Raw genomic sequence first — 11,038 nt, forward strand, 5'->3', positions numbered from 1 at the left:
AAAATACCGTGATATAAATTTTTGGTCATACCGCCCAGCACTAATAGAATGTGAAAATAACCTTTTATTTCCGATAATTATTATATAGAAAAATACTTAGGCATGCACAACATATCTGGTTTCTGATGCAGAATAGGGTTTGATAAAAATTAATTTATAAATATTTTTTTTAGTGTAAATGTAGATGCATTTTCCATCAAATGCACTATCTGGTTATGATGAAAAGCATGAAACTAAACAATAATAATATGTAGGCCTAAACCTCCACAATAAATCAACACAATGGCATCCTGAAGAAAAGTTACAAATTATGCAAACAAAAATGACTTGGGGTGCTATTTAATCAAGATTTAGGGGAACTTTCGCAAGTCCTCCGAAACATCAGATGGCGATATCGAGTCCCGTATCGCTTCAACACATTCCGCGGAAGAAAACGCTGTTTTCATGCAGTTTGTGGAGTAGTTCTGAGCTTGTCGTAGTGTTACCGATTCATATGTACATATTATGCCTATTATTGGTATATATCTGAAGCTGTGGAAATAGTTATGGCGTTTCCGCAGCCGCGTCCTCAAGCGCCTCAGTTGCCGCAGCATCTTCTGCGGACTATAGAGTGTCAGCAAGGCGCCGTGAGAGCCGTGCGCTTCAACGGTAAGGCCATATTATTAACATTATTATCCACATTATAATATTATCCATATCCATTACCGCACATAGTATTATTAAATGAAAAATGTTACTAGCAGTTCTCATTAAACATTTTCAACCTAAAAGAGTATATATAGACTTATAAAATGTTTAAGTCCCCCCCATCCCTCCCTCTCTCTGCTAATCACTAACGAATGTTAATGGGTTCTTCCTGACTAGCGCTGAGAAGAGTAACAGTTACCACGTGATGCTGCTGTTTCATACCTGCATTATGACACTACAAAGACCTTGACCTGAATATACAATGAAATTGTTCATGTTTCTATATTTTACACGTTCCTCCAGCTGATGGGAATTATGTGCTGACCTGCGGCAGTGACAAATCTCTGAAGCTGTGGAGTATGAGTCGCGGGACTCTGCTGAAGACTTACACCGGCCACGGATATGAAGTGCTGGACGTGGACAGGTATGTTTCTGCGTTACATTATACTGAAATACCATCGCTGTTGTATTTGGTTTGCTTAATTTCACTTACTTTCCGCAGTTCTTATGACAACAGTCAGCTGTGCTCCTGCAGCTCGGATAAAACCGTCATTCTGTGGGATGTGGCGTCTGGTCAGGTGACCCGCAAGCTTCGCGGGCACGCCGGGGTGAGACCATTACCGTTGCAGTTTCCCGCCAAGAAAGCCCGGCTCACACTGCGATTTTGGCCACGATTTGGTTGTCTGAGACAAATTTTGGAAATCCTAAAAGATTTCTATAATTTTAGGCTAAAATCTGTTGTCTTTGATTGCTGGTTTTACATGTTCACCGACAGCCGATTAATGGTCGTTGCAATCAATTTTTTCCTCTGATTAAATTCTGGCAGTGTCAGAAGATTTCAGACACTTTCCTGCAGTGTGACTTCTCCTATGACGACTGTCAAACCAAAGAACCAATAGGGGCGCTGAACCTTATAACGCAATTAGTGCGGCAACTTTAAACTGTCAAAATGAGTCAGGTGGACAGTACAAAAAGTTTTTTTTCAAAATAGTTTATTTAAGGGGCAGGATGTTTAAACTCGAATAACAAAATTACCTCAAGTTCGCTCTGTAGGACCGGAAGTCCATAAAGTCCTCTTTTGTCCAGCCTTGACTTGCTCCACACACGTCATCTTGTTTTTTTTTTCCGGTTTTTATTATCAAGGCATGTAATTAACAAAACTAACGCTACATATTGCTTTTGTTTGCTTGCTACCATTATAGCGAGAGAACACGGGTCACGGATTGATGACGTAAAACAAGCCTTCTTGTGTACGTCCGTTTTTGTCGCGTCTTGACTGTCGTACAGTCTGACATTATGACAACTGATCCTACAGTGTGACATGGGGATCATTTTCATATAGTGTGGCAAGCAACAATCGCAAAGGACTATTAAAAATCGCACAGTGTGAGCCCGGCTTAAGACAAATATCTCTATTGCAGTATATTATTGTAAATATATATAATACATTTTAAATAGGCGATTTCACTAAAAATGTCTTGTGCTCGTTCCCTAGAAAGTAAACTGTGTGCAGTTTAATGAGGAGGCTACTGTGATGCTGTCAGGTGAGTCAGACTTGGCTTTAATCATATGGGAGTAATGATGGCCGAATCTCAATCTCACTATTTCTTTATGTTTCAGGCTCCATTGATGGGACTGTTCGGTGTTGGGACACTAGATCCAGGCGGTATGAGCCGATCCAGATCCTGGACGAGGCTCAGGATGGCATAAGCAGCCTGAAAGTGTCAGAGCATGAGCTTTTGATTGGGTCAGAACCAAACTAAAAATATGATGTTGGAATATAAGTAATCTGAGGTTTGAATTTGTAGAAGTGACTGTATTGTGTTGTATATCAGGTCTGTGGATGGAAGAGTGAGGCGATATGATCTACGAATGGGGCAGCTTCATGTTGATTTCATTGGAAGTGAGTTATATCACACATGAGGGAATGAGAACACGGTTTTTGCACTGCGTGATGTCTTAACACGCATCTGTTGTGTGAATTTTTTGCTGCACAGGTCCCATCACTTGTGTGTGTTTCAGTCGGGATGGTCAGTGCACGCTTAGCTCTAGTTTGGACTCTACGGTGCGCCTGCTGGACAAAAGCTCAGGGGAGATGCTGGGGGAGTATGTACAACACAGATCAATCAACTACATAAATACATTAAAACTAGTTTTAAAATTAGCAATACTAGTTGCCACAGGTCCAACATATGGAGAAATTTGAGTGCCATTTAAAAATAATGAATGTAGATACATCACTATGACAAATAAATATGTACATTTAAAACATTTAAAAGTAACAGTAGACTTTTAAAATGATTTAATTTGTTAAAAACAGGTTAAATGTAATAACTTTTCAAAATTACAAAAAATATGCTTTACAAAATCTAAACATGACAGTAAAATAAATCATTTTTAAAAATAACAAATAAATACGCAAATTTAAGTTTTATTTAATTTATCTTTAAAACATAGTGAAACATGCCAGTAAAATGAATTAATAAATCATTTTTCAAATTAACAAATAATTATGTATATTTAAAACTGTTTATTTTATTAATGCTTAAAAGCATAGTTAAAACAGCAAAATTAATAAATCACTTTAACAAATAAATGTACTTATTTAAAACCGTGTTATATACTTATTTTGAAAAAGTGTATTTAAACATGACAGTAAAATAAATAAATCACTTTTCAAATTAACATGCGTATTTAAAGCCGTTTATTTTGAAATGTTTAGTTAAATGTAACAGTAAAATAAATTTATATTTCAAACTGAAAAATAAATACTTTTCTAAAACAATGTAATTCATGTTAAAATGTTTGTTATTTGGAACAATAAAATAATACACTACATTAATGTATTATAATGTGTGTGTCTATGGTGTCCCTTCACAGGTACTCCGGTCATGTCAATAAAGGCTATAAGCTTGACTGCTGTCTGTCTGATAAAGACACACATGTTCTGAGCTGTTCAGAAGATGGCCATGTTTACTTCTGGGATCTAGTGGAGGTGGGCAGAATAAGTCACATGACCAACAGAGAAAATACAGTGACAAAAAGTCAAGTTAAATATGAGCAATAAAGCTGTCATCCTGTAATCTCTACTTGTAGGGCTCCCTGACTTTAAAGCTGCCTGTTGGGAAAGCTGTCGTCCAATCACTGTCCTTTCATCCAACGGAGCCCCGCCTTTTGACTTCTATGGAGGGGCATGTTCAGGTGTGGGGGGCGGAGCCAGAGGATGCAGCTGTGGAAGACCTAAGCTGAGTAGTGTGTGTTGAACACCAAACACATGAGCAGGACTCATTGAAGATGAAGTGCGAATCACTATTTTGTATCAGTTTGATTGTTATACATATTTTGTATGTTAATAAAAAAGCTTAATAAAATATCAAAAATATACTTTTATTTTTTTAAATTGCAAATAGTTATATTTTTTTAATATCTTAATAGCTATTGCTCACAGGTTTATATACAGTTCATTATTGTAATCAGAGTATAGTTAGTTAACCAAACAAACAACTTCTGTTTGTATATTTAATCAGAACTGTACATATTTACAAGAAGAAAAATAAAGATTAACAATAATTTACTGGGTAGTAAAAATGGTTTTCAAATAAATAAATAATTTATTAACACATAAATATCTTCCATTTTTGGTTCAGATGGACAATTCGTCGGATCAATCTTGACTCAGAATTGGCTACTCAAACACGTCATTGTGTTGTCATTAACCAAAACTGAACGTTTTGACATTCTCAAACACAATATTAGCTGATGTCATCAGAGAAAGCGACATACACATCTTGATACATTTTAATACATACATATTGTTACTTCCTGAATTAACGTACCTTAAACAGCCCTTATTTTACTTCAAGGCACTTTGTACAGTCTCTAAACCAACAGACAGTCTTTATGTAGCCAGATTTCGGCTGGCCACCATCGTCTCTAGCCCATACAGACGCACGCAGCAGCGGAGAGTTTCTCCACTTTGTGCCAGCGATGGTGGTTGTCGAGAAAGGCTATGTCTTCGTGGTGTGTGGGGCGACAACATGGCTGATGGTGCCAGTGGCCGGTGTATTGAAGGATGCCGCTTTGCAGGAGGTTGGTGAACGTGAGGTCGTGGTTGGAGGCGAGGCGAGGACAGGTCCCACTGCAGTACTTAAATAGCACTGTCTCGTCCGAGTCATAGCCCAACCTGAGGTCTCGTACCTGCAGCAGGATGGAGTGCAGAGCACATGGGGACTCAGCGCTGCGGGGCAACCGAATCGCCCTTTCCAACTGCCTCCCTGAACCCTCCTTTGCCTCACCATCACCTCCTCTACGTTCTTCATCACGGAGGTCCGTGTCTGAAAAAGAATGAGCAAAAAATAAATAAAATTTTGCATTCTGTTTGTGCAAAACAATGTTGTAAGAGGTTGCCAGACTGTTGATAAATGGTTGTTAATATGTTTGGATGTTTTTTTATTGCATCGATATGTGGTTGATAAGGTGTTGTCGGAGGTTGCTTACTGGCTCAAATCATACGAGTCATAAGTGTTTTTAGTTAAATTTTTAGTAAATATTTTCCGCCAGTTTGTCTGCCATACGAAAATCATCTGATAACTTAGAAAAGTAGAAGCCCAACTCTTTCCAGCAAAGTCTCATGATTTGAGGTAAAATTTATGTTAGTAGGACTCAAGAAGATATTTTGGTGCATATTTAACTGTTTTTGTCCATACAATGGAAGTCAGTGGGGTCCAATATTGTTTGGACCCCACTGACTTCATTGTATGGACAAAAAACCCACTGATACATTTTCTTACATCTTTTGTGTTCTACAGAAGAAAAAAATCTTCAGAGATTTAGTTGCCCTCTCCCCAAAGGTCATGACCCCTAGTCTTACCCAGTAGCGTTCTAAGCCAGTGTCCTTCTCCAGCCTGAACGCAAAACAGCAGAACAGTGACCTTTAGTAGCGAATGCATCGTTGTTCTTTTCTTTGCCTGGTTTTCCTTCTTCAGGATGAAAGCGCAGGTGATGCTGAGATGCGCCAGAGTCACTGTCTCTTTTATAGCCATCTACGCAGGTCAGAGCTGTTGGGGTGGAGGGGATGGTGGGGTGCGTCCAGGATGGGAGGGAGGCGGAATAACCCTTCAGCTCCCAGTCTCTCACCTGGTCTCAAGGCTATGATTGGAGGCAACTTTAAGTCCACTGGTATTTCTCCAAGTCTTGAGAGGCTGAGAATATGGAAAATGGGGGTAAATTGCTTAAAGCTGTGGGATGTCTGACAAGGGTAGTCATCTTGGAGGCTGAGCCAATTAAGCACATGGAATTGGCATTTTTTTACACACATTTTATGCAATATAATGAACACCGAAAAGCAAGGGTTAACTGCATGAAGGATGGAAGAAAGGTCCATAATTAAAAAGAACTAAATAGATGACAGAAGTTATTTCGAATGGAAATTCCAAGAATAATGGCTGTCTTCAGATACATAAATTTGGGGATTTTGTTAAAATGTGATTTTTTTTTCGCTATCTACATTCCTTGTTTAACTATGAAGACATGAATCCTGCAGCGCTGGAGGAATAACTGAATGCGCATGGCTTGCAGTGATATCTCGGCTTAGCCGTCCTGTGCTATTTGAGTGAAGGGTTTTGTACAGCAGACCCCAAATGTATTTGGACACTTAAGTAACACTTAAACTTTCATTGCATTAGGTCACAAAATATCAAACCAATCTGTGTTTGCAAACAAACTTTACAGTTACTTTGAAACAACTGGACCCATGGTGATTTTTATTGGATGTATGAAAATGGATGTATTCTTTTTGTGTCCTGGAATCAATCAGTCTTCTTTTTGTGAAATATATTACTTTAAAAGTCTATTATCTTTCTTCAAAATAAATTCCATTGGGTTGGATATTTTGGTTTTGATATTTCTTACACATTTTTACATTACATTTTTGTGTCTCTCAAGTGTCCAAATATTTTTTGGGGTCACTGTATGCAAGATGATCTTACACTTACAATTTTAAAATATAAAGGGCACATTTATTTAAAAATGTAAACGTTCTTTCAAACACAGAATGTTTCTCAGTGTTGATAAACTGCATTATGGCATCTAAATCTAAATTAATATAGACCCTCAAAAAGGTAACAGGGTTGGCATTTTACAGTTTTCAGTTAGATATTTCCTGCTCTGTTCTTACCATGATGATACTCCCAGGTTATTTGTAGAAAAAGATTTGAATCCTGACATAAATAGAAATGTATCATTAGAAAATGATGGTAACAGGGTTGACACTGTAAGCTTGTCCCATATTGACAAAACAGGAGCCATTTACTTGCCTTTACAGAGTTCACTTCCTAAAAGCATGATGTAATTTTGATTTAATTATTGTAATAAAAGAGTTATGATTTGAACAGTTTTACAGTTAGACATTACTTGTTTTGTGTTAAACATTATAAATACTCCAGAGTTCTTAATATAATTTAATACTGACATAAAATAAAATTTTCATTTTTAGTAATCATTTACTATTTCAAATCATGGTAACAGGGTTGACATTCTACACTGGCTTTGTAATAGTAAAACAGGAGACATTTATTTGACTTTGCAGAGTTTACTTCCTGATAGTATGATGATGTAATTTTGAAATAATTATTTTAATAAAAGGGAGCTATGATGGTAACAGGGTTGACAGTTTTATAGTTAAATTAGTCATTACCTGCTTTGTGCTAACCGCAGTGACATTCTATGGTTCTTAGTAATTTAATACTGACAAAACTAAAATTTCTTATTTTTTGTAATCATTTCCTATTTAAAAATATGGTAACAGGGTTGACATTCTAAGCTTGTCCCCTATTAAAAACAGTTGACATTTACGTGACATTGATTTGAGTTCACTTCCTGAAAACATTGTCATTTTGACAGAATTATTGTAATAAAATGGAGTTAGAATCAGAATCAGAATCAGAATGAGCTTTATTGCCAGGTATGTTTACACATACGAGGAATTTGTTTTCGTGACAGAAGCTTCCACAGTGTAACAGAATGACAGTGACAGAACAAAAAACACAGATAATAAAAAAAAATAAAAAGGTATATTACAATAGACAGTTTTGTATGTACAGGTACTGTATATTATGTGCAAATTTACGGAGGCAGCCATCAGCGTAGGCGCCATCGTCAAAAAAATAAAAATAAAAAAATGGTAACAGGGTTGACATTACTTTAAGAATTGTATCTATTTTCAAACTGAACTCCACCATTTGTATATTTTCGTTCCTTAATGTAATTGTTTTACTGTTCTTCTGTCTGTTCAATGCTCAAAACACTAATGTAAATTTAATTACCCAGTGGACATTATTTATTGAGAGTTTATAAGTATAAAAGATAAATTTATGAGGCTTTACCAGAAAACCAGGCCTTTCCTTTAATTGCACGTATAATGCAATGCAAATATTTAATTTATAATCTAAGGTGGTTTTATAAAATGTTCCCAAATCTTTTAGGACAATGCCCATTCTTATTCAATGCAATTATTTTCAAGTGGAATACCTGAGACCTGGGATTGTGTGCAGTTAAAATGTTTTCCAGTCAGACACCCATCACAGTATTAAAATATGATCAATGGAAAAGGATTTCAGCCAATCGTCAGGTGGTTAAAACCTGACACAGGACCATAAAACAGTCTACTTTAAGGGAAACTTACATAGCAATCTCTTCTCAGCTAGAGTCAGTCTTTATTTATAACTCTTTTTAACTCATCCATCATGATGAAGATTACAGTTAAATCAGTTTCCACTGGTGGTGCTGCCATACTGTTGGCTCAAAGCTCCTTACTAGCTTGTTAAATCTAGACGTCTTCGTAAGGCAGATAGACAGAGTAAAGTCTTCCAGAGTAAAGTTAGGGTGTCTGTCCCCAGGTATGCATGGGAGAAAGAGTGAATTAAATCCGTAAGAGGAAATGGATTTGGAATAAAATAGTTATTTGTCTCGCCAGTGAAATGAAAGTATGATACATTTTTGATACCGTTTATTATTCACGCCGTACTCCTGTTTGTCCTCCCATAGATATGTATGATTCAGTCCTTGCATGAAGCTGGAAAAGATGATGATGAAGTGAAAGTAAGAAGGATCTGCATGGCAATTTTTAATAACTGGAGTACAAAATTGAGCCCAAATTAAAGAAAGAAATTGATTAAAAAAAACAAAAAAAAAAACAGGGTTGAACTTTACAAATGCAGTCAACACTACATTCTATATAAAAATTGGATTTATTTTTTTCTTCTTTTCCTGCTTGTCCTGTCTAAATTATGTCACTGCTGGGATGTCACAGTTTTAAAGATTATTTTTGTAATGGGAGAAAAAAAAATGCAGTAACAGAGTGGAATGCAAAAGATGAAATTTTAAGTTTTTTTGATACTTAAAATGATTTAATAATTAAACCATTCAGCGTAATTCAGCAATACATAAAAATGATAACATTATATTTTCGTTTCAAAACAATTCCATGGCAATTCGTAACTATTTTACATTTTGGCAAATTAGTGGCTAATTTGTATAAATTCATGCAATCTCCTTAATATGCTTTTGTACAATCTGTGTATGCCTCCACTGACTTATGTTTAGAGGGTGGACCTTCATGCTTAGACTTTTTCTAGTGTAAGCAGGGGGTGGGGCGGAGGGGGATGGGGATGTAGGAAAAGAATACACTCATTTGGTGTATTTAAAAGTAGCTACTTTTCATGTTAGGCTAATTTTTCCAACCATATCTAATAGGTCTCACAAAAAAACATGGTATTTGGGCACCAACGTGTACCATATTGGTATGTCCTGATAGAGCCTCTTAGGAATCCGAGGCCGTCTGAGTCAGGAAGGAATCTCATATCAAAGTCACAGAGTGGAAAAACAGTCTTCCTCACACATTGTAAAACACATGGTGACATGGAAGGGAGGTGTGGACTCATGGCCCATCAGACGGAAAGAAGGGAAAAGAGCTTTCTCTGTCTGGTACAAATCACAAGAGCTCAGCATGCACTCATGGATTTTAGAGTGAAAAAACGTTCATAGTCTCGCCATTCCTCATACTTTGTTTTCTATTAAGAGAATTCTGAGGGCAAGATGGATGCAAAACAACACATATTAATGAACAGGGTTATTATTATATTTAACTAAAACCATTAAAAAATAAATTAAATTAAATGAAAACCATAAAAACTAATTTTCATTACTTGAAATAAAATAAAAACTTTTTACAGCTAGTTGTCAAGGCAATATTTCTCATTTTAAATAAATAATAAATAACTAAAATAGTTAGCTAAAATAACTAAATAAAAAATTAATTAAAACCATATAGAAAATATATATAGAAATACAAAAAATAAAAATGACAAAAAAGACAACAAAATTACTAAAACTTTAACATTAAAATGGATATGGAAATATATAAACACTGATTCAAAATATTAATAAGTGATATTAAATGATCTCAATGATACTAAAATAACACTGTTAATGAATTACAATAGTTTTACACAATCCAGTGTAGGCTTTAAGTTTAAATAATTTCAGTGAAATTATAATTTGCAACATTAATTTTAGAAGTTTACTGTAAATATGTGTGGAAAAAAGCATCATGGCATAATATCGAAATGGTTTATGATTATGTGACACATGTGTCAAATGTAATGTTTAATTTAGACTTAAAAAAAAAACATACCTAACTTTGCTATGTAAATAAAAAATCTATCAATTAATGCTCAATTAATACCAATGCAAATCTAGTTGTCTTTAAATTTACCAAACTGAAGATTTGAATGTTCATACGTCTAAATAATTGAATGAAATGCCTCACTTTTATTCTGAATTCATAATTTAAACATTACTCAATTCGATGATGGAAATGTGTCATACAACTGAAAAGTGTAAATCCTAAAAACAGACTGAAATATTTTGAGTGAAGGGCATATGTAAAAAAAAAAAACAAGACATGTTAAAGGGGTCATATGATGCGATTTAAATTTTTCCTTTCTCTTTGAAGTGTTACAAGCTCTTGGTGCATAAAGAAGATCTGTAAAGTTGCAAAGACTAAAGTCTCAAATCCAAAGAGATATTCTTTATAAAAGTTAAGTAGAGTCAGCCACGCCTACCTAAAACGGCTCGTTCTAAAACGCCCCAACATACCTACATCACTATCTGGGAAGATTTGCATAACGCCGCCCAAATGTTCACACAAAGAAAGAAGGCGTAACTTTTATTCTCGCTGTAGTATTGTTGCTGCCGCCGACTCCATGTCGTAAAGCGCTGTGTGTTTCGTTGTGAAAGCGAAACTATTTTGTTTGGCCTTCCAAAAGAGGACGATATCTGCTTCGTCATGCCT

General features: G+C 35.7%; 2 protein-coding genes, 1 long non-coding RNA gene and 1 pseudogene across 3 annotated transcripts in view; 1 reads left to right on the forward strand and 3 right to left on the reverse strand.

Moving 5' to 3' along the window:
• Positions 1 to 1,241, reverse strand: part of LOC107655381 (28S ribosomal protein S28, mitochondrial pseudogene) — a 6,279-nt pseudogene extending 5,038 nt beyond the window's left edge.
• LOC107655382 (uncharacterized) overlaps positions 1 to 2,813 on the reverse strand; it is a 24,176-nt gene extending 21,363 nt beyond the window's left edge. The window contains exons 1-2 of the long non-coding RNA XR_001630431.1: positions 2,802 to 2,813; positions 1,973 to 1,975 (exon numbers count right to left, since the gene is read on the reverse strand). This is a non-coding gene — a long non-coding RNA (uncharacterized LOC107655382). The remainder of the gene's footprint in view (positions 1 to 1,972; positions 1,976 to 2,801) is intronic.
• wdr83 (WD repeat domain containing 83) lies at positions 385 to 4,017 on the forward strand. The gene is made up of 9 exons (XM_016442848.1): positions 385 to 648; positions 991 to 1,111; positions 1,190 to 1,295; positions 2,183 to 2,231; positions 2,308 to 2,434; positions 2,523 to 2,590; positions 2,685 to 2,793; positions 3,568 to 3,682; positions 3,784 to 4,017. The coding sequence occupies exons 1-9, from the start codon at positions 546 to 548 to the stop codon at positions 3,934 to 3,936; spliced, it is 951 nt and encodes a 316-aa protein (XP_016298334.1). The 5' UTR covers positions 385 to 545; the 3' UTR covers positions 3,937 to 4,017.
• A 117-nt stretch (positions 4,018 to 4,134) lies between these two features.
• Positions 4,135 to 11,038, reverse strand: part of LOC107655385 (persephin-like) — an 8,331-nt gene continuing 1,427 nt past the window's right edge. Inside the window, exons 2-3 of the mRNA XM_016442852.1 lie at positions 5,558 to 5,888; positions 4,135 to 5,021 (exon numbers count right to left, since the gene is read on the reverse strand). Of these exons, the coding sequence (XP_016298338.1) occupies positions 4,621 to 5,021; positions 5,558 to 5,729 (573 nt within the window). The 5' untranslated portion in view covers positions 5,730 to 5,888 and the 3' untranslated portion in view covers positions 4,135 to 4,620. The remainder of the gene's footprint in view (positions 5,022 to 5,557; positions 5,889 to 11,038) is intronic.

Source organism: Sinocyclocheilus anshuiensis, unplaced genomic scaffold, assembly GCF_001515605.1.
Source record: "Sinocyclocheilus anshuiensis isolate Anshui unplaced genomic scaffold, SAMN03320099.WGS_v1.1 scaffold880, whole genome shotgun sequence".
NCBI classification, from domain to species: domain Eukaryota; kingdom Metazoa; phylum Chordata; class Actinopteri; order Cypriniformes; family Cyprinidae; genus Sinocyclocheilus; species Sinocyclocheilus anshuiensis.